This window comes from Sinocyclocheilus anshuiensis, unplaced genomic scaffold (genome assembly GCF_001515605.1).
Source record: "Sinocyclocheilus anshuiensis isolate Anshui unplaced genomic scaffold, SAMN03320099.WGS_v1.1 scaffold1230, whole genome shotgun sequence".
NCBI lineage: Eukaryota > Metazoa > Chordata > Actinopteri > Cypriniformes > Cyprinidae > Sinocyclocheilus > Sinocyclocheilus anshuiensis.
The window spans coordinates 337,093-360,598 of NW_015558637.1; the positions used below are offsets into that span (position 1 = coordinate 337,093).

A 23,506-nucleotide genomic window follows, 5' to 3' on the forward strand; every position below is an offset into this window, starting at 1 on the left:
TGTATGTGTGTGTGTGTGTGTGTGTGTGTGTGTGTGTGTGTGTGTGTGTGTGTGTGTGTGTGTGTGTGTGGGATGTTCTATTTTTTCTAATGCAAAGACCATCTCTAAGTGTACTATCATGGATGCACAGTATATCGGCACCATAATGGTTATCAGCCAATATTACAATATTTATATATATTTGAAAATAAGGTGGATCACGTTTTATTATTTGCCCTTCATCAGCCATAACATTATCAGCTTATTGTATCATATTGTGCATCCCTATTAGATATACTTTAATACATCCAAATGTTATAGAATTACAGTTCTGAACTGCTCAGACTTAGTGTGCTCCATCATCAGAGATTTTGGAAAAGTGTTCCCAGATCCCCAAATCCCAGTCGATGGCCCTGCACTTATTTTACTGTGTTATTAACTCTGGTGATATGTGTTTGTATCCCAGGAGAACTTGTGGCTGGACAGTGTATCTCTGCTTATCAAAGATTCATTTGAAGGGGAGATGCTGATGATTGACAACCTCTCTGGCTCCGTCTTCCATCATTACTCCTCCCCACCCATCTGCAAGGACTGCAGGACTCATCCGCAAGAGGTACACTGGAGCTTAAGTCTTGAGTTTAAGAACTCTAACCTTAAAAACTAACCTACATCCAAATCTTCACAATTGAATAGAGAATGGCTTTTAAATTCAGTTTTAACTTAGCAAACATGATGCAATTTGAATTTAGAGATATACAATTCAAATGAATTGGAATTTTTAAAAAAAATCAAATGACTACATTTTATCTTGAAAGCAGTTTAAAAAGCATTGAAGTTTGAAAATGTATAAGCCTTACAGATAGATAGGTAAATAGATGATAGCTGAATTTTATGGTTATGATTTTTATTTTAAATTAATGGTTATTTAAATGTTTAAATAATCCTGATTTCTGAAGGATCATGTGACTGGAGTAATGACTGCTGAAATTTCAACTTTGCATCACAGGAATAAATTACATTTTCAAATATATTGCAATAATAGATAGATAGATGTTATTTTACTATAGCACAACATTTAATATACACACACAAAATCTCTCAATGCTTGTGTTCCATCACAGTGACGGACAGGACAGGGGTAGTTCAGGAAAGAAGTAATTCAAGCCGTAACCTCCACACCTGTCATCCCGCCATTCTGCCAGGCTGCCAACAATGTCAGTCCATCAGTCTGTTTCCACTCCCCTGTCTCTGCTCTCCATACATCTCTGATTTGCAAGCTTTTCTCTCCCACTCACTCTGTTTGACTCTAAACATCTCTCTTCTTGAATTACCCAAATTTCTTCTTTGGAAAGTCATCATCACGTTGTCAGACATAAACCATGCTGTCCATAACAATTCAAGTCTCTTTTGACAGTTTTATCACTCAAACTACGTTCAACACTGTGCAAACTCCACAAAACCGTTAAACTGGCATATAGTAAAAGTCTGCAGAAATTCAAATACTGGGGAAGGATTCCAATGATTAAAAGCCCTCTCAATTCTCACTGCTATAAATTCTTGCCCACAGCAGATCCACATGGCTGAACTGGAGCAGGCATCTCTGAGGTCGGAGCAGCTCTCGGATAAGTCATCCTCACCAGCGCTGCCTGATGACCTCAGCCTGGACGAGCAGAGCGTGTACCAGATGGCTGCCAAAGAGGGCAAGGTGAACTTTCTCTCAGAAAAATTACTTTGTCGTTTTTGAATTCTTCACCCCCACAATTATCTTAGTATCTACACTCTGAAATGTTCAAATCTAATTAAAAGGTATGCACTCATCAGGATTCATGCTAATATCTGTATTTATTATCGATGATTATTGATAATTGCTTTCATGCTACGGCCAATAACTATCAGTAACAGTAACAGATGAAAACTCTGCCCAATGGAAATGATCTACCTCTATCTGATATACAAACTGCTGTAATCCCTTACATCTCAAACGATGATCCTTTAATTAAATATAATCAGTGAGAATGACCACAGACTCGCACTAATTAGACTTAAGAAATCAAATAACTATAAGCTGTTAGTCTAAATCTTGCAGTCTCATGGGGAATGTAGCTCTGCTGTTCAACCAGTGTAATTCTTTAACAGACTTTAAACATCTCTAGCTATTTGTTAGAGAAACTCCATAAAGGACATTATGTGGGGCAGATGGCTCAGATGATCTAGCAGAGCTTAATCGTTCCTTAATCTCTTTTATTGTTATAGAGGGAAGCCCTGAATGCAGAGAACCTAAAAGAGTTAGGTTTACCATGAAAGTAAGATGTTAGTGTTTAAGAGACCTGAAAGTCTCCCCAGGATCCTGAAAGCGCATGCTAATGTTTCTGCTCAGGAAAGGGGCTGTGATGAGTGCCTAAACACTGAAGAACCTGGAGGGAGAGGTCACAGCAGGTTACGGCGACCCTCTCGGGTTCACAGCTCTGGGACAGAAGAGGGGGTGGCAATGAATGGAGCCAGTTCTCAAAGTCCACATCACAACACACCTGCTCGTCACAGCATAGGTAATGTGGCACACAGTCCACAGTGCTACAGGAATGAGACTGGAGAACAAAGCAAGAAAACCGTTATGCACAATAGTTGCGTAAAGTTCAGAATTGAAAAACTGTGTCCCTTTCCAAATAAGATTTTGAATTGAACACTAGAAAAACAGTTGACCTAACTTAAAAAAGGGATTACATTAAATTTGTTGCGTTAACTCAACTAACAACTGAAAACTTTGAAAAGATTGTTTGGCATTTACCAATGCAGTGAGCTACAAACCTTGTTCTTTTATCATTATATTGACATGACATGGGACTCTTAAAACTAGAGGCAAACATATTACACATCGCTCTAACGTCAACAAATTAAATTACCATCAGCATAAATTAAGCTAGTAAAATGAATTAAATTAGATATTAAATTTAATTAACAAAGTAAAATAAATTAAGCCAATGGCATTTTTTAATAATAGTTACCATGTAATTATTTCAATTTGCTGGGAACTTGCAAATCATTTTTCTTTGTGACTCAATTTGGAAAGTTGAGACAAAGTTGGGACAACATTTGAACAGGTTTTGAACAAATACTTGAGTATCTAAACATGTTGCCAACAACTTTTTTTAGCAGCATGTCCTTAAACTCAAATCTGCATCCTCTTTGCCACCTCAGTTTAAATTCAATTCAAATCGAGTAACTGAGTTTGTGTGCAGGTGGAGTTCCCAGCAGTAATCAGGAGTACCCAGGGGTTTCTGGAGCTTCGAGCCGCTCTACCACTCCCATCCATCTCCCTGCTGAATTCTTCCACCCAGCTGCTGCGGCCCTCCCGGCACCCCCGAGAGGCCGACCGGGACACAAACCAAGAGGGCTCCGGCTAACATCCCCAGCCTCATGGACATCTCTACGCTCTCCTGGAGCAAACACCAGGCTGCTCACCACACAGGTTTGATTTACACGCGTTTACAACTTATGCATTGTGTCATTATCAATTCATTGCTAAAAACTCGACCTCTCTGCCCTCAGTATCCATCTCACAGTGACTCCTCCCTGGCTACGGGCAGCTCAGAGAGCAGCCTACCAACCACCATGGAAGAAGGGCTCAGTTTCACCACCCAGCCACTGCTGGACACACTCCTTGACGATCGCTCCAGCCTCTCCACAAAGACCCTGAGACCCAGCCCTCCAGCCACCCAGAACGTCCAAACTATAAGGGGGCACCAGCGCAGCAAGAGCAGTTGTGAAAGGGACATTAATGCAGGAAGAACTCGGCAAGACTCCGATGAGGATGTAGGGATGGTACGGTGCGGTTCTAACCAGACGTGCGACAGCCAGCAGCTCTCAGAGACACCGAGCAGCCTGTCGCTCACATCGCTGCTTCTGCCGAGCTCTCTAGCGCCCCTGTTTGTGAAAAAGTGCAACAGCACAGGTAGCTTAGACCAGGGGACTTTCACAACCCAAGAAAATGTGTTCATAAAAGAGCCACAGGGTAAAATCACCAGCTCCTGGAAAGAAAGGAAAGAAGGAAGAAGAGAGAGTCAGTCGGAGGCAGCACAAGGAAAAGACAGGGAAAGTACAAGCCAAATAACAATTGTGGGCTCCAGAAGAAATAGATGAAACTTTACCTAGTGTTAGTTATTGCTAAGGCCCAATACTCAATCTCTGTTTTTTTTTTCAGGGAGCAGTTTGACATGTGGCATTCCATCTTAAAGTCTTTCTCTCTCTATCTCCCTGTTTTCATTTGAGACCTGTTACCATTTTGTATTTGCTTGTGGTAAACGTCCGACAGGACTGTAGAGAAACTGGAGAGAGAGACCTGAGAGCAGTTTGGCCCCTTAGAGCATGACTAGACAGAAGGGGACTGTTCAGACAGCTGCCTGAACAATCAGGTCAGGAGACGACATACAGTACAGGAAAAGCTTTCCATATGCTGGAATGCTGGGAGTTTTCTTAAATGTTAGTTAAAAAGGGGAAAAAAAAGATAAACCCAAAAGTATATATAGAGGAACTGAAAAGATAAAGAGATACAGAAAAAAATACAGTAAAGGAGATTTCTTCTCTAAAAGAGGGCATGTTGTGTTTAATGATTTAATGCAGTTACATTACAAGGAAGAGTTTAGGATTTTAACTCTTTCAGTATACACATACTTTTTTACAGGTTTTTTCATTCTCTTGTCATTTTGTTTGTTTGTATTTGTGTGTTTCTACATCATTGAGGAGAGAGAACAGTGTTCCTCATTCAACCTGAAGCAAAGCATTCATTTAGAGAGTGTCCAAACTTAATGAGAGGAAGTCAGACATCCATCTATCCATCTGTCTGTCATTATGTTTGTAATTTTATTTATTTATTCATTCAGAGTTATATATTTATTTATTCAGGTTTATTTAAATTATTGTTTATATATTTAATTAAAGGGCAAATGTAGAAATATGTAATCTACCTTTTGCATTAGGAGATGAAAAAAATACATATGGACACAAGGACAAAGAACAGTCCTCTGCATGATGGAGTCTCTTTACAACATAACAACTACTGAAGATGTCAATGCTGAAAGAAAGCAGTGAGGTTTTTACTCAGATATTTTTTTATTGATATGCTCTGGATCAAGGAATAGGTGACGCACATTGTTGTGGTCACTTTTCTCCTCCCCACAACCCAAAACATTTCTCTATGTGACTTTATTCCCTGGAAGTGGCTTCCATTTTTATAATTTTAGTTAGGTGGAGGGGACTTTTTGTATGCTGGGGTAAAAAGAAACAAACACACACACACACAAAAAGGAAGAAAAATGGGAAAAAAAAAAAAAACATCCTAAGGATTTTAGACTGTGGATTACATGAACTCTTGGATATAGAATACAGCCAGAGACAAAGGATGATAAACAGGCCATGGGATTTAAATGCTTTTTCAAGAACCCTGGAGCCTCTGCTTTATTTTGGTCCTCGGATGGCATGTCAGATGAGAAAAACACAAGATGGTGATATTTAGCTTTCATTTTGACAAAACTAGGTTGATTGGATTTGCAACTGGATCAATTATTTATACATCAATTTTCTTAAGCATGGTTACTGGACTGCAATAGGACACCTCTGATTTATTATTCCTCCTCTTTGAAAAAATGCACTGGTTTGCTCTTTATTTCATTTAACTTAGACTTGGTCACTGTATTCATGTGCAAATGGAGCAACTCTAGATATGACACTGCAAATATCTCCAGATATCTTAGTTTAGTCTGCTGTAGTGTTTAGCACCCCTGATGTTTTTTGGTTTTTTTTGTTTTTTCTTTTAGAATTTTCAGGTGAATATCACATGTAGACTTGACCTGTTGATGAACTTCATTGTCATTTGATTGGTAGTGACTCTCCATCTGTGACATCGGCGTCTCTATACATTACATCAGTTGTGTTGTGGTTTAGTCTTGACCCAAGATTGTCATTTTATTCTTGCCTGTTTCATTCATAGAGCCACCGTTTTGAAATGAGAAGCACTGAAGTATTAAAGTTTAATCAGCAAAACACAATAACAAAGGGCTTACTTGGTTTCCAAGGTGTTCTTAGATCTCACAAGACTTTTTGCTAATAGTGTGCAAGACTTCAAAGGTTAGTCTGACACTACAGCAATAAAGAGTAGCTTCATAATGATGTCTTTTTTTTTTCTTTTCAAGTAGATTATTTGCTCTTGTTTACTAAGTAACAATACCTGCACGACTTGAGGGCTGATCAGATGGGCTATATAGATGGGCTAATAGATGGGCTGCCAATGGTTCAGATGAACAAATGAAGTCATTTTGAACTCAGGGCCTTGGTAAATACCACTACTGAACGCTCTGTTTCCTCAGGGAGACAGATGGCCGGAAAAAGGAGGACTGTATGTTAAATGTTAATGTTCATTTGATTTGACTTTACATTTAATGCTCTAATAAGCTTGCATCAGTGCACCGCCATTATAGCAGAATATGAGTGAAGGCCAGTTTTATTAAAGTAACAGGTAAACTGAAAGCTAATTCATAGCCATTGTTGTATAGTTTGAAAGTGTATGTAGCTTAAAGAAAAATCTGACAATGCATTTAAGGACGGATGCATATATTTTGTGTATGTAAGTGTGGTGTTAAATGGTCTAGAGTGATGGGTGAGATTTTATGCAAAACCCGATGTGTCTTGTCACTGGGTTGAACATATGTACATATCCTTTTATATAATCAAATTGCATGTGTGCTATGACCAATGACAATGATACATGCATTTTAGAGTGGTTGAGGCTTAGGGTTTATTATTTTTCCCCCTCGCCCTGAGGTCTTCCTGAAACTGTATTAATGTAAACATTTCCTTTTGGTTTATTGATGAGACTATATTTCCCATCAGACAGCTGTGGTCATGTGCAATTTAGGTTTGAACTGTCCTCAGTGCTAGCTTAGATCCCTTATTGCACAGTTCTGGTCCTCGTATCTGATTGGCTGTGCAGCATTCAATGAATGCTGATATATCGCCTTTAGGACTACATTTTCACTGTTGGAATGACTCAGATTGTCCGTGTTTTGTGGTGTTCCAGACCAGAGTATGTGAGCGGTGTGGAGTGGAAGTGGGATTGTTTTGTTTTGTGTGAGCAGGGAGAGGGAAATGCAAAAAAATAAAAAATAAAAAATACACCTGAAGTGGAGCTTAAAAACCTGGCTTGATTACAGTGTGCTCTTCGCGGTCACTCCATTATACTCACATCCTCTCTTCTGTTGTATGTATGTTTGTTTGCAACACACAATGCTTGATGACTGGGCTTTTTTAGAAGTGTTTTATAACAAAAAAAAATATTGAAAGTCGAGTCCTTGATTTTTAAAGGGATATTTCACCCAAAAATGAAAATTCTGTCATCAGTTACTTCTTATTTTAAATCTTGTATGACTTGCTTTCTCATGTGAAATGCAAAAGAAGATATTTTGAAAATATCTCTTTCATTGTCCATACAGTGAAACTCAATGGGGACAGAGTTTGGACAGAGTTCAACAGTCTGTCTCCGGAAGTAAAAATCCCATTCATTATCTCCATAGAGGAAATGGATTTTTAATGATAAATTATAAACCTTTTAAAACAGACAGGCCTACTGTGATCTGCGAGTTTAATCAATGGTATATGCTTTTGTTGAAGCTTTCAGTTAGTGTCATTTCAACTTATTTGTTTAATAATCATGTTTAACAGCAGAATTTGTGATGGAAAAACTGTATTATCCATGATTCTGAAAAGAGAGTCCCCCCACTCTCATTAAGTAATTTGAATGGTGTAATAGTCTCTACACTCTCAAACTACTTTAATATTGTATATGCATGTATATTTTGCATGCATGTATAGTTTCTATATACAATCAACACATACAAGTCAATAGATTTATATTTATCTGTTGTTTTTAATTCAGTCATGTCATTCACAATGCTTTATGGGATTGTAGTTATTTTCCTTACTAAAGTCCTTACACCTTTGTCTTTTTGTCCGATTGTCTAATTGCTTCAAAATAAAGTTGTCATGTTGTGATTTACCTCATAGCTGATTGTTTTGGTTCATGGCTTATAACTCTTTACTAGAGATGTTGTAAAAATCCTTATGGAAAAATGAATGGGAAAAATACTTCCAGAACCAAGGCTGCTGAAAAAGTGAGTAGACGTTGCACTCTGTTGACTCTTAAATTACCTTGTTTTGTGAATGACCTTTTTTTGGTCAACTATGCCTTTAATTTCTTGCGCTGATATTCAGTGCAGCATGCTTATGTGATATTGCTTAATTTGGATATTTATAAGTAAAATACATTGATTTGCCCCTCTAAAAGAAGCAATAAACTCCATGTAGCATATTCCTTGAGAAAATGAAGATGGGTGGAAAAAGACAGGAGAGGATCTGACAGTAGACACGCTATAGTGCTTTGGCATGCTTGTGTGGTCGGTCAAAAAGCTCTGAAGCGGAAACTCATGGGAGAAGTGTTGTTTCTCCACACCTAAACCCATCTCTCCCCTCCAGCTATCTGTCCTTTAAATGTCAGCTGCTCTGCTGTTCCAAGTCCTGACCACACGCTTGCAGGGCCATGGTGTCGCCAGCCTCAGGAATCTTGGGATGCGGCCTTTCACACCACTGTACAAATCAAGTCAAAATCATTTATTTTATCATGTGAAGTCAAAATATTTCATTTTATCATGTGAAATGAAGGGATGATCTTTGGCTGAGTACTAAATTGCCCTCTGAAAGAGTAGCGTTTCTGTAGCTGCAGTTTTTGTCTTATATGTTAGTACCTGGGAAGTTCTGGAGGTCGTATGCTTTATATTTGACACGTATGCGCTCTTATCTAATCATTACAGCTTTGGAGAGTGTCGGTTAGATGTATGGAGAACCTCTGACATCAGTGTTTTACCTAGAGCTTGAGTAATTACTCTCCCCGTCTGACTGGAATAAAGGTGATCATCCCACTTAATGACAAAAAATGATCTTCAGTAATGACCAGGGCACCTCTAAGAGGACAATGAGATGGATACCCTTGTAGTGCATTGCATGGCCTTAAATGTGTCATTATTCTGTACCTTCCCGTTTTTTTAAATGAAAAGAAAGAAAGATGAAATGGTTAAAGTTACTTCTAGGTGTTGTAAATTTGGACTAAATTGCAGCTTGTTGTGAAATCTCAAGTGTAGCTCTGAGTAGGTGTGTTTGATTCTCTCTCTTTTCCCTCTCTCATTTGGTTTGTTTGGCAATCACTAAATCAAGACACTGGCTCTCCATCATCACAGAGCAGAGCGCTTCACACACCTGAAATATGATACCCTATACACAAATACACACAAACAACAGTTTCATCAAGGTGACACAAAGTAAATTCTGCTCGGATTTGGTTACTTAAACTCCACCGCATTTGGTGCCGATAACAAAAAAAAATGAGGAGCAAAAGAGATAAAAGACAAAAACACCATAAACATCCTGTGACAACAGGAACAAAGGCTGAGAGTTATCTGATGTGCCTGTCAATCTGCTCTATTAGAAGCAATACTGATACCTGCGCTCTACAGCAGTGCCTCTCAACTGGTGGCCTGCAGTTATGACCCTATATGCTAACTGCAAATAATAACATACAATATATATATTCTAGTTAGAACTGTAAAAAAGAGGCTTTTTAAAGGACGATATAAATAGTTTGCATATATTTTGTTGTTGACCTCAAAGCATGTGTATTCATATCAGCATCTTGGTAGAAGGAAGCTGATGCTGGTAGCCATGAGGATTTCAAGATCAGAAACAAAGATTGTCAGTTTTCTATGCTCATTTAACATGACATGGTAAATATTGTGCATATTATTAAAGGGTTAGTTCACCCAAAAAATGAAAATTATGTGATTAATTACTCACCCTCATGTCGTTCTAAACCCGTAAGACCTCCGTTCATCTTCGGAACACAAATTAATATATTTTTGATGAATTCTGAGAGCTCTCTGACCCTCCCATAGACAGCAATGTAATTACCACGATCAAGGTCCAGAAACGTAGCAAGGAGATCGGTAAAATAATTAATGTGACATCAGGGGTTCAACCGTAATTTTACGAAGCTACGAGAATACTTTTTTAACTAAGTTTCATTATTTGATTTTAACAATATTTTTTACTTTTGTTCGATAAGCAATTTTGGTAATATGGTGTTTGGTCTCCACATTTCCAATGTAAAATCTGAGTCCTGAAACAAAACCATTTGAGAATAGTCTGTCTAACTATAGTCTAACTGCATCTTCTAAACCCCATTAAATTGAAGTGTTTTTATTTCCTATTGAAAAAGGATGTTGGGGTGAGTATTTTTTAAATAGCCAGTAGCCTTTAGTTTACGTCATAGCCATGATTTGATACTTGCTGGTTGGTTGCAGGTGGTATTAAGAGGTGGTACATTCTCATTCTAGAGAGCGTCTGACTGGCCAAAATCAGTGAGTGTAGGATGAGCCATCAATATTTCCAGGAGAGAAAGACCAAATTTTAGATGTGTATATCTGCAAAAAGTAAACTTTCTCAGTGTTTAGGAGCACACCATACAGATGACCACAATGCTAATAGAAAAGGACTAAAAGCCACAAAATTATATTTTGATTTAATGGAGTCTTTATTAGACTGTTCTGTAGACAGCCGTGTGTTAAGAAGTTAACTGAGAGAAGTCTGCTGGTCTTATTATGTTATGTGTCTGCAGACGTGCTTTGGGTCAGTTTATATTAGTAATAGATGAATTTGTAGCTTTTTGCTTTTGTTTTATTCCCATCAGGCGCAGGAAGTGTTCAAACTACATAACATTGAAGTGTTTCCCTGTAGATGTTATATTATTATGCAGGATTTTGCATATAACATGAATGTTCTTTCTAGTCCTGAATTATACATTTATGTTAAAAGAAAAATAGTGGTAATGTCCATTAATATTCATGTTTTTGAGTGCTTTGCTAATGTGAGTTCAGCTTCAGTTCTTTAAATTCACTGGTTGGTTTTGACTATTATGTGTAAGTTTATGTATGTTTAATAGACAGCTGATGGCAATGATAATTTGGCGATTATGAATCCCCTTTTGATCCTGATTTAAAAATACAAGCTGTTAGAAAAATAACAATAAAAAGTTTTGGAATTGTAAAATGAATTTCATATACTGAATTGAGACAGCAGTGTTTGGGTTGAAATCCTTGCCCCAGAACCCTACTTGGAAAGAGGAGAGATCTTTTTGAGGGGCCTGAAACTGATGATGATTCTTATTTGCAATGACGGCATCATAATTTCTTGTTTGGGTGAGGCAGGCCTGCTACTGTCTGGGCTTGTCGGCGAGCACTACGACAGGCTTATGAAGTGTCAAATCTTTGTTATTAAGTTTGCCCAGGCTCACCTTGCCTATGATTGAATTATGGCCCAATAGTAGGCATCTAAATTAGGGGACCACTAAAATGTGCAGTTTATTGTTTGTGTTCTTTCAAAAAAATCTTTCAAACACCTAATGCAGTGAAAATTTCACTAGACTAGGTAACTAGTATGTTGCTGTTTTTGTGCCAAAAAGGGGAGGGAAAAAAACAGATGTCTAATTCTGACCTGATTAAAAGTCAGTTTTAATTTTTCTTATGGCTGCCATGTAAATCTTTGCTAAAAAAATATTTTGAATGGACTTCAAAACTGTTTCTTTCTTTATAATGATATTTTAAGATTAGAAAAATATTTGAAATAAATAGTTACTTGATGCTACAGTTTATGGAAACATTTACAGAAAAATTATTTTTCCAGACTGAGCAACGTAAACAATATATTTCAGAGCACGAGTATTTATTTATAAGTTAAAAGGTTTTCATTAGTTCACAGATGTCTGCTGAGTGTTTTGCACAAGCATGTTATGCCTGATTATTTATTTATGCTGCATTGACTTTAATTAAGCAATTAGTGTCTGTATCCTCCAGGCACATTTGGCTCATTTTCATGTCTTTTCATGCACTTGATTATTTACAGGTACAATGTAATGTATACATATATTTATTTCAAAGACGTCACTAGTCAAGCATGTTGCTATTTATCTTTACAAACATGATCTTGTTTTTATCAAGCAAAACATGGTGAATTATGACTGTAAGCTCAAGGCTTCATTTCCAGAAACTCATTTCATTTTGCAGGAACAGATTGAGCATGTTGCTCTGATTAAAAAAACCTGCAGTCCAAATCGTTCATGCTAAATGACTGCACCAAGTGCTCTGTGGAAATCCAAATATGCTTTAGCATTATAGGGAACAATACATTATATATACAGGGCTCTCAGTGAATTTGCTGAGGCATGAATTCTTAACTTATGCTTTCTGCTAGGAACAAGGTAAAACCTTTCCACTTCAATGTTACAAGATCTTTTTTTCATGCCAAGGTCTTAGAAGGCGCAGACTCTGCTTGGCCATTGGTTAGCAGTGTTGGGGAATCCAATCTGCAAGCTAATCATAATTTTAAGTAGTTAAACTCAAGTAGTCAGGTTACTATTTCGGGGGAAAAAAAACTACTCTGTAAGACACAAACACACATTGCCATATTGTTGCTGGCACAAATGAGGGGTTTTGATTTAATATCTCAGTTGGCAGGGTGGCATTATCAGTCTTGAACAGGTAAAGTTTGGGTCAGTTTGTTGATAAAAATACAACAAAAGCACCCAGATTTACATAAGCGAATTGAAAACATAGTACAGAGCAAATCAGCTTTATTTATTTTTTATTTTTACATCGAACAAATCGATTCATTCGAATGAATCAGACTCTCCAATGTATCATATGAGAAAGGACAGGATGTGACTACATTTCTTTATTCCCCATTTCATACATTAAAAACCGTGATGTAGCGTTTGGTAGTTTTTAAGTAGCTAGTTTCCTTGAAAGCAAATTTGAAACAGCTGTTTCGTGACGCTACTAAAATTTAAAATGTATTTAAATTAGTTACGTCGCTGCTTTTAGTGTTGCTTCTCCCCAACACTGGTGGTTATACAGTCTCAAAATGGAAGCATTCACTGCTAATTGTGTCCTAATGTCATGATGCAAACACGTCAATATTGTCACGCGCGGCTGCATTCATGATTAGATTTGATTTTCAGTTCAGCGCCGACGGACTAAAAGGCCATTCTTTTTCTAGTTGAATGTTATGTCACAGTTTAACATGAAGCATGGTACGTGCGCAGCAGGTAAAGCCTCTACTGTCCCTCTTCGTCTTCATTCCACTTCATTTAAGCAGTATATTAACTTATCCGTTTCTCTATTAGAATGTGAAGTGCTAATATTGGAAAGAGATTACTCAAAGACTGTTTTGCCCGGGTTGACATTATAACAGCGGCAACAGTGTTGCAGATAGGCGCTGAGAGACAAAAAATCACTAGCAATTTATTCCTGATGTGTCATGTTCTCTATGGCAATTATGATGCTGGCCTATTGTTTGAAGAATAAAGGAGATGCAAAGATAGCATTTGCCGTTTTTCATCAACCCCGTGCACAGCTACTGATCTGTCACAATAAAATGCTCTCTCACTCTTTGCTCTCCTTATCTGTCTTTCTCTCTTTCTCACAGCCTTGTAAACGTTGAGCTGCATGTGCTTCGGCATTACTCTAGAAGATTTGGTGTGTGCATGACGCGTGACTGTAAGTTCACCCTAGGCAACGGCCCTTGGGACTGTATTACATATTTATCATTGCAATTAGGAGACTTGTGCGCTAAGGGCCATTAAAACGAAAATGCCCCTGATGCAGTCTGTGCTCGCCGCTCGCTCTCAAAGCCGATTATCAATGGCTGTGGCTTTTGTGTATACACGAGAGATGCTCAAACTCTCCATTACAGCCACCATCTCGGCACTATACAGCCCCAACAAGGGCTCTGCCACTCCCTTTCACTGTACCACTCTGCTTTCATAGAAAATAGCTGCTCGCCGAGAGAGAAATAAGAGGATGTGGTCTGAAAAGCTGTGATAAGTGTTCAGCAGGAGCATACACACCAGCTCACAGACATCTACAAACTGAGGTTGAAAATAGCCCTTGTTTGTCTGGGTGACATATGTTGTATAGCCCCAGGCTCCAGGAAATCAGTCCGAAGCCAGCACCTCTAGCACAGGATGTTACTATAGTGCACGTTACTATGATTCTCTTAGTCATTCATGAAGAGAAACCAAAGCACTTGGCTGTGAAATCTCTATACAGATACAAATCAGCTACAAATTGATGAATGCTATATAAGAGGAGATGTGGGACTTGTTTGGAGGCCCAGAAGGCCGGGCTGATGGGTAGATTCTGTGCTTCACAGTCGAATGGTCCCAGCCATGCATGAATGAATGGATAGCTGCATTAGCATCTTCTCACATCAGTCCTCTGATGTCTTCCACACTTTGATGTTTGGAAAGATGGACAGAAAGAAGGGGGAAAGGAGAAAGAGATGGCAGAGGATGAGAGAGCGGGATGAAAGCCAATGCTGAAGGAAGAGAGAGGAAAATGGATCATTTGGGATTTTCACATTTGTCTTTGCATAGGTTTTATGTTGCATTGTCTATGAAATTAATCATGGCATAGAAAGTGGAAGTGGGAATCAGCCCTTTTGGGCATGTCTGTTGCATGTTTTGTTTTCTATAATGATCCACCAAGATTATCTTAAAAGATCAGATTATTACTAAATGTCTGGGTAAAAATGGATGTACTGTACACATGGCCAAAAGTATGTTACTCCCCACTTTACTATTCTTTATCTGGTCCACAAACTAGTCTAAATGATTTGTTCACTCACTGATTCAGTGGCAGCGGATCTTGAGTTTGACAACCTACATTTTCAGTCTGTTTCTAACCCAAATCAGTCATACTGCATTGCAAATGAGCTATATGGACCACTTTGATGGTGCTTTTTATGGTACTTTTGCTTCAAAGCATAAAAGCTCTAGTCACCATTTATTTTAATTGCATGAAAAAAAAAAAGACCAGTACATTCAAAATGTCCCTTTTTGTGCTCTACGGAATAAAGTAAGTCAAACAGGTTTGGAACAATGTGAATCTGAGTAAATGATTTTTCATTTTGGGATGAACTATTTCTTTAATGCCCATGGTGTTGGAATTATGTATCTGGGTATTTTTGACCATTTATTTATTTGAGCAGCAGCAGCAGAGAGAGATGAATGGTCTCATTATCAGTTGTTTGAACAGTAAGTAGCACAGCCTTATGTCATGTTTCCACATTTGTTAATGTACAAAGCCCTTTATCCCAGCAATCCGATGCAGCAATTGAGTCATTAGAGATCCACTAGGGGATATGAGAAAGAGGGCCATCATACTCTATCTGGACTTGGTAGCACATAAAAACCACTAGATTCTTCACAGTGTGTTTACACAGCTGCCGATGGAGTGGCAAATCTAATGAATTTCAGATGGTGTGAGCTGGATGAGAGTGAGAAGTAGGACTATGGTAGATGGGCTTGAGCATCACAGAAATAGATACCTCAGATGATGAGAGGTCTTCAGTGGAAAGGAGAGGGGCAATGGGGGAAATGTGTCCCATGTCTTATGGGTCTGTGGAATAGAAAATCTAGAAGGTGTCTTGTGTTTGTAAAGCGTAGTGTTTCTAAGTGAAAGACTGAGACCACAGAATATAATGGAAGGCGTAAATTTGTGCAAGATCATTTGAGGACAAGGGTGTAATGATATTTAAGGGTGCTTAAACTTCACAAATGATCAAGCTTTCACGAGTGGGAGGCACTTCCTATGATCAAGCCCAATCAGCAGAGCTGGCACTCAAAATCACTTGGGGCATGGCATTTCTCACCACTACTTCTCTGGCTTTCTGCTGCATTTTGACTGATTTTATCATGTTGAGAGGCTGTTTATATGAAAGACTTTATGAATATATATAAATATATATATATATATATATATATATTAATATATGTATACATAACACTTTATTTTTGCTTTCTTTGTACTATATTGTCAAAATGGATTGATTGCTTTATTTTGTTGATTCTGTTCATATAAAAACCAAACAAAATGTTGTGCAATAATGAACAATGAAGAATTATACCTTGTAATTTAGTGTATATATTCAGCCTGGTGGCAATAAAGAGGAGTGACTTCCAAAAAGATTTGACTGAGAACGGAGACTGAGGTGTCCTCTCTCACTTTTGTACATTCACCACCGGTCCTGCTTAAGACTTCATTGTAAAATGTATTGTATGAAATAAAATTTAAGATATTGAGACTATGAAAAGCATTGGGTCATGTATTATTATTTGAAACAAAAGTTTTTTTGAATGAATTTGATGTTGCTCAGTTCGTAATGGTGTTTTTAGGTCTCTTGTTGACATGCAATCGTTAATTTCCTTTTTCTAATAGAATCTGAAGGCCTCATTAATGCACAATAACACTATTTTGTTTTTTCATGGGAAATAGAGGCAGCAGTTTGTGTGTTTGGTGATTTCTTCTTCTTTCTTTGGTGGGTGTTTAGGATGAGATGGCATCGCTTTTAATCAATTTGCTGTCACAGATGTTCGTTTGTGTGCATGCCAGATCTACTCCTACAATATTTGCCCAAAGCTAAATTGTTGAACACCCCTTTTACCCATCACGCTATTGAGTCTTAGTCTCAGGAATAAAATAACATCTCAGACACACTCGACTTCCCACTGTCTTTCAGTAACAGATTAAAGAACTGTTATTGACAATCTGATGTCAAATTTCAAGAGTCAAAGCAACGGAGCGTCTTCTGCTTTCTAAATAAGACTGTGTTATCTTTAATTAAATGTTAACAAGGATGATATTGCTTGTGCTTGAAGCCTGATTTTGGTCTTAATGGCTTTGAAATACAAAATAATTGGGTATTAATCAGAAATATGAGCATGTGTTTACTGGAAATAAATATTTTGTCAGAAATCAATCTGCTGGTTTTAGCCAAAATTATTTAAATACTTTAAAAAAAAAGTCGTTTTTTTAAGGCTCTGTAGGGTAACTGATTCCCTTTTCATAGTATGTGCACATGGTATTTTTATAGTTTTGTACAAAAATGCATGTGACATTGTGAACTTTTGCATTTCACACAGCACATTCTAATGCACCACAGGACTTTTCCAGGCAAACAGTAAGTAAAAGGCAATTGCTTTGCACCTTTACATCAGTCGGCATCAGTACACTCACAATGAAATGTCACAGCAATGAGCAGTGGCACTAGCAACACCAAAGTCAAAGTTCAACTCCCAGGGGACAAGTTTCAACTCCCAAGTTTATACCCTGAATGCACTTCAAGTCACTTTGGATAAAAGCATCTGCTAAATGAATAAATGTAAATGAAATCTGCTTTATCCACTGGAGCTGAAAATATGTAAACAAGGCATCAAATGTCATATCATGTAATCGTATAATATACACATTTTAGCATCCAGAATGAAGCAGTAGAGCAAATAAATACAAACGGTAACTTGCATACTCTACCCGCGTCATGTTTCGTATCTCTGCCTTGTTTTAACAGCTAATGATTGTCCCCTGAGGGCGAATGCTTCAAAGATTTCATGGAGCTTTATGTAAATATACACCATATACAACCACAAGGATGAGGAACATCGGAATGACAACAAGGATATTTTACAAGCCATGTGAGATTTCATAAGTGCATATCTCTATATTTTTCAGAGTATGTGTGGTGGTCAAGGCTGTGCAAGAGAGGATTGCCAATAAACAGAGTATAGAAGTTCTGTTCATCCAAAAGAAGACTATTTTTGAATCATCATCTTGCTGATTTTTTAGTTGGAGATCTGTGAGTGTGTCATGGAGGTAATTAAGGAACTGATAACAGTATAGTTGCCTGAAGCACACCCTGCCTCATTCTCTAATATGAGCTCCTTTGTAAATGATACTGCCAATTACTTTCAGCTTCATTGGTGTGAAACAAGACTTTAAAAAGCCATTGGGCATTATAGTTTGAGGAGCGGGGCTGCAGGCGTGTGTAGCTGGCATTTTGATTGTGACATTTTCCTGGTCCTTTAATTCCCTTTTCGTACCATTGTTGTTTTCCCTTTGATTTGTTCCCTCTGACACGCCTCTTATGTATTATGTCTGTCGGAGCTGTAGCTCTATTGTGGGTCTCTCACCAGGAAGAAATAAGTTATTTATAGTTTATTTTCTCTTCACTTTTTGTTCCTTTTCTTGTGGCTGACCAGAAAAACCTTTCATTCAGAGGTTCTCATATGGCTCTGCTTCAAGTGGCGACCAAATAGATTACTCATACCATACAAAATGACAACAAAAATGTACTTAAAATCAAATGTTGATATTTTAAATATATTAGTTTTAATATTAATATTCAAAAAATACTTTTATATTTATTATTATAAATACTAAACATTTTAATACAAATATTGCTATATATTTATATTATAATTTGTATATTTTATGGTTTTGAACATTTTAATGTTAAATTAATTTTAATGTACTATTATTTGCCCAGTATATAAAATTATTAGCATGACAGGTTTAATAGGCAAATTCACGCTTATGTAAATGTATAAACAACCGCAGATGTATGATTAATCATCCTAACACTTTAAATTAAACTAGGTCAAATATTGTATTAGGATTAGCTGTATTTCCAAGTCACAAATTAATTTGCACAAATTGCATAGATTTTTTGTTTGGATGCACAATATAGTTAATCTTATTTAATTTTCTGTCCTCATTATACATGGGTGCATGGTTAGTTGCATTTTATTCATTGCTTTAGTAATGCTGAGAACCACTGCTTTAGTTGATTCAAATATTCTTTGCTTAAAGTGATGAGAAAGGTTAATTATTTGCAGTCTCATCTTGATTGAAAGGGAATGAACATAATTACTTCTGAGCAAAACCTTTTACTTCACTCTGGCAAACGTACACCTTCAAGCGCACTATGTCTATGATATCAGTATTGTCTGGGCTGCAGGTGTGTGATTCCTGTGCAATGTCACAGTGTTAAATCCATAAGCCCTGATCAGTGTGAGTCAGCACAGCAGTGCTCCATATTGCCCCAAACAGGAACATCTGATCCCTCTTTCTGCTGGAACCGCGCATGGACCTGCAGCCAGATCATCTGTCTGTCAGTGTGCATCAGATTCTTTCCAGCTGGAACTTCATTTGTTTTTATTTAAATTTGAGATCTGCACTTGTATGCTTGACTGTGCACCATTAGTTTTCTGACTTGTGTTTTCTCCCCAAGCCCTTATCATCTGCTTGACTCTGGCTTTTCAGGATTCTCGGCCCCCTAAGGTAATGTGTGTTGATTGGAGGATCTCCATTGAATTGAAATGTGATTGGTAGCGAGACGAGTGTCATTACAGCTGCATGCTTAGAGACAGGCACACACACAAGTGCACACATTCTCTATCCTACATGTTTAGATGTCCAACTATGTTTCTTCTTTCTATTTTACTCCACAGGACATAATCCATATGTATCGGCTTATCTCTCTAGCTTACTCCTCACCAGCACAACGTTCAGACAGATCCCGCCAAGAAACCAGGAAAGACATAAAGTATCACAGACCGGATAGCCTACTTTAAAATGAGAGAAGAAGCCCTGTAAGTGCTCTGCTGCCTGGCGATAGGCCTTGAGAGCAGGTCTGCATGTCAGGGATTAGGTTTACACATACTTCTATCATCTAAAATACCAAGTGAAAATTTAAATCATAACAATTAAATATAGAGAATATTGTATTCTCATGTATGTCTTGTTGAAGTTAAATAAATTACCTTCACTCTCAATCCTGAACAAAAATCCAATCTAGCTTGTTTAGGTAAGGTTGAACCACTCTCATACTGTGCGATGAATTTTGTTGTAGAATGTTTTGTGTTTAAGTGGTTCAAATAGTTGAGTTAAGTTTGCAGTTTGCATTTAACAGTATTTTTCTTTTTATGCACAATGAAATCCAAATAATGTCTGTTTTTTCATTTGGAGAAACAACCACCACACTCTTCTGCATCCATTTTAGTGCACCTTCTCTCCAGTGATTTATTAAAGCACATGCTCAATGCTCATTAACTGATGCAGTCATGCAGCACATGATTTAAAAAATGCATTTTATTTAATATTATTTTCTTAACAATAAATGTATAATGCTAGTAACGTAATGTACTTCACGTCAGTAACTGTAATCAAATTACATTTAAATTGTAATGCGTTAAATTACTGTGTTATTGCAAAAAGCAATTAGAAAACAGTAGCGTGTGTTCATTTAATTTGTAACACATTTTTCCCAACTCTGAAAAAGACACACAATATAAAATACTCATATATGATAAGACACAGTGGGGTCCTAAAATCTGGGACCAGAGTAAAAATGCTTCTGTTTTGCATTTATTTTATTACAAACAATATGGTCTGCATATATTTGAGTAAATGTTGAATTTAAGAATTTACATGAGTTTCAAAATTTATTAATAGTTGGTATGTCCCCCTTTCACAATTTCAAAAGTGTGCTGCATTTTCTCAACAAAAACTGTAAATTTGTATTGCTCAAGCAGTGTAAAATAAGTAAATAAAAGTAAACGAATAATAGTACAAATAAAATCAAATAAAATGTGCAGGATCTTAAATATGTCCTATTTATTTCCAGGTTTAAAAAGAAAAAAAAATCATCCCAGGTTTTTAATGTGGTGTCAGGCTTTTAAACCCTGCATCAGTGTACGGTGTATGTGGTAGCCAGAAGATTTCTGGTTTGACCCTCATAAGGAGGAAGACATGAGCCATCACCATCTTGCCCTTGAGCATGACACCTAACCCTAGACTTTTTTCAAGAGACCATCTCTGCAATAAATTAATGTCGTCCTGTAGTGATATTATGTGGAATCCAGGAGATTCTATTCCTTATGGAGAACTGAGTGAGTTTTAACAGAGAATGGAGGAGAACCTGATGGAAGCGGCAGGGTCCATTAGTCTTCTTGGCATCTCAATTATCACATCTTCTCAAAGGTCACAATGATGACTCCTGCCCTCATGACAGTTAATTCGCTGACCCTAGGTCAGATCTCAGAGACTTGTGATGGACTGCACACCCACACCTCACTTGCTTTCATTCATTACCTTCCTCCCCTTCTGTTTCGTTTTCTCCAACCCTTTTGTTCCCCTCTTCTGAAGGTTCATGTTAGTCTTGAGTTTTATTGAGAGGTTGCTCACATATCGATTTGAATGTGCAAATTTTAGATTCAGAAACATCTTGCATATATAAGACAATGAAACTATAACTCTTATGTCCTGATGAGATTGACTTTCCTGTGTTTATGTTTGGGTTCCCAAAGAAAATAATATTATTTATTTAATAAAACATAATTATAAACCAGTCTGAGAGTATCAGCATATGAAAATCCATTGCATGTATTCATGTTTTATATCTGAGGTCTCTGAGAACCCCAACATACTGTCATCTACTTATGTGACACAAGTTGAAGCAAGTTGAATTTTTTTCTTAATCATTTTTCATGAGATTATGAAAAAACAAAAAGTCATAATGTGTGAACCCAATACTTCAGATTTTCAACCAGCTTTGTACTGTTACAATATAATATATGTAAATGAACAATGTGTACTCTTTCACCTGCACCCAGATATCCCTGTTTATTTGTCAGCTCCAGAGCTTTTGTGAAAACTAGATCATACTTCCACATTTTTAAATCCCCGCTAATGGACAGTCAGATTGAGTGCAGTGCATTATGGGTGTTTAAGATTCCCTACCTTTTTAGCTAAAGGAAACATTTCTCTGATTTCTCTAAACATGTAGCATCAATTGAAAACAAAAGCCTTTCTACAGCATAGGCATCCAAGTTTTATTACATCTTGCTTTTAATAGCACATCTTGCTAGACACCCCTTTAAGTTTATTTTTCTAGGTCTTTCAGACCCCAAACATAATATAAATGTTTTAATCTACAAGTTACATGCTACATTACTTATTCTTAATTACATTACTTAGTGTTTTAAAAATGTTAAATTATTTCAGAAATAATACAAGAGATGTTTTCTCTGTGCGTGCCCCCAAACAATGTAAGATAAAGTTGCCTGATATAAATTCAGATTTTCTCTTTGAACTAGTTGAAGGTTTTCTATTAAGTTTTTGAGGTGAGGAAACATCTTAGACCAGCTGTAGTAGTCAGCATTGTCTTTGAGCAGGAATTGCCTGTGAATATCTTTATTGCATGTTACATCTATGCTCTTTACATTGTGGCACTGCCTCTATGACAGCAAGAGGTGATGAATTTAGAGTCTACCTGCGCAGGCTGACCTTTAACCCTCTTACGGGTGGTGCCATTGATCAGCATGAGTTCGTGAGGCAGTCGTATACCAAGCAGTTAGAAGGACAGTGGCACTTTCACACTGCAAACTACCATAACTGATCTTATTTCCCAGAATATTTCCCAATTTGGTAACACCTCCTACAAAACTGTCAAATTCTGTTGCAGAGTAAATGTGCTTTGTCATTGGCTGAATGTGGCATTTTCAAAATAATCTGCTCTTATTTCTTTTTTTCTTTTCTTTTTTTGCTTCCGTATCTCTTGCTCTCTCTCTCAGTCGCTGTGTCTGTCAGTATTAGAATTAATGGCTGAGTTTAAGATGTTGATTCAGTCTCTGAGTATTAGACTCTCACCACTCTCACCTCCTCCCTGTCAGTGTCTGCGACTAATCCACTGCCCTGATGAGCATCTTATTTACATTATTACAGTTGCACAGGCTTCTTTTCTCTCTCATAAGTACACGTACACATCCACGTGCATTACTTCCACGTGTCTGATAGTAACCTATTGTGTGTGACCTTGCAGGCCCGAGACAGCAGCCTGAAGCGCAATCAGCACACATACCCCCCATCACACGACAGAGGGCTGTGACCTCAGCTCACACTCCACCATCTTTCTGTTACACCTCTCTCGCTATGTTATCCCTCCCCTCCTCCACTGCTGTTTTTGTCCAAAACATTCTTCCACTGCATTGTGATACCGATGCTGCTCTGTTTCTCTCTCTCAGCTTTAGTTTGGCGTGCTGTTTTGGCACAAGAAAATTGCACATTTGTGTTACCATTATAACTGTAAAATAAGTAAAATTAAACATACAAAATTAAGTATATATATATATATATATATATATATATATATATACTTATATAGACAGTACCTGTCTATTTTCAATAAATGGTAATAACTGGTATTTCCAATAAATGTCATAGGTCAAGGCCAGTAAATGTATAACATGAACGTATAACATAAATATTTAAAACACATTCAGTTTTTCAATTACAATATTTGATTAAAACAATGGTTTGATATTTTTGCACTGTGTGTTTTGTTCTTAAATTGCATTATATTTTGTATTTTGTTTTATACCATTGTTTTGTTTTATTTGTTAAAAAACCTAAATGGGCTGTTTCGTGGAAGGTTTCTATTGTGTCATTTTAACCCATATGGTGTGAAAACATGCAGCACTATTGAATTTACAAAAAAAAAAAAAACTTTAACTAAATTAATGAATTTACCCAGAAAAAATTAA

At 37.2% G+C, this 23,506-nt stretch overlaps 1 protein-coding gene across 1 annotated transcript in view; it reads left to right on the top strand.

Annotated features, from left to right (window-relative positions):
• The window catches only part of LOC107680839 (voltage-dependent T-type calcium channel subunit alpha-1I-like), a 148,616-nt gene extending 143,826 nt beyond the window's left edge, over nt 1–4,790 (top strand). The window contains exons 32-36 of the mRNA XM_016476889.1: nt 446–592; nt 1,547–1,684; nt 2,357–2,525; nt 3,216–3,445; nt 3,526–4,790. Coding sequence (XP_016332375.1) covers nt 446–592; nt 1,547–1,684; nt 2,357–2,525; nt 3,216–3,445; nt 3,526–4,116 — 1,275 coding nt within the window. The 3' untranslated portion in view covers nt 4,117–4,790. The remainder of the gene's footprint in view (nt 1–445; nt 593–1,546; nt 1,685–2,356; nt 2,526–3,215; nt 3,446–3,525) is intronic.
• The last annotated feature ends 18,716 nt before the right edge of the window (nt 4,791–23,506 follow it).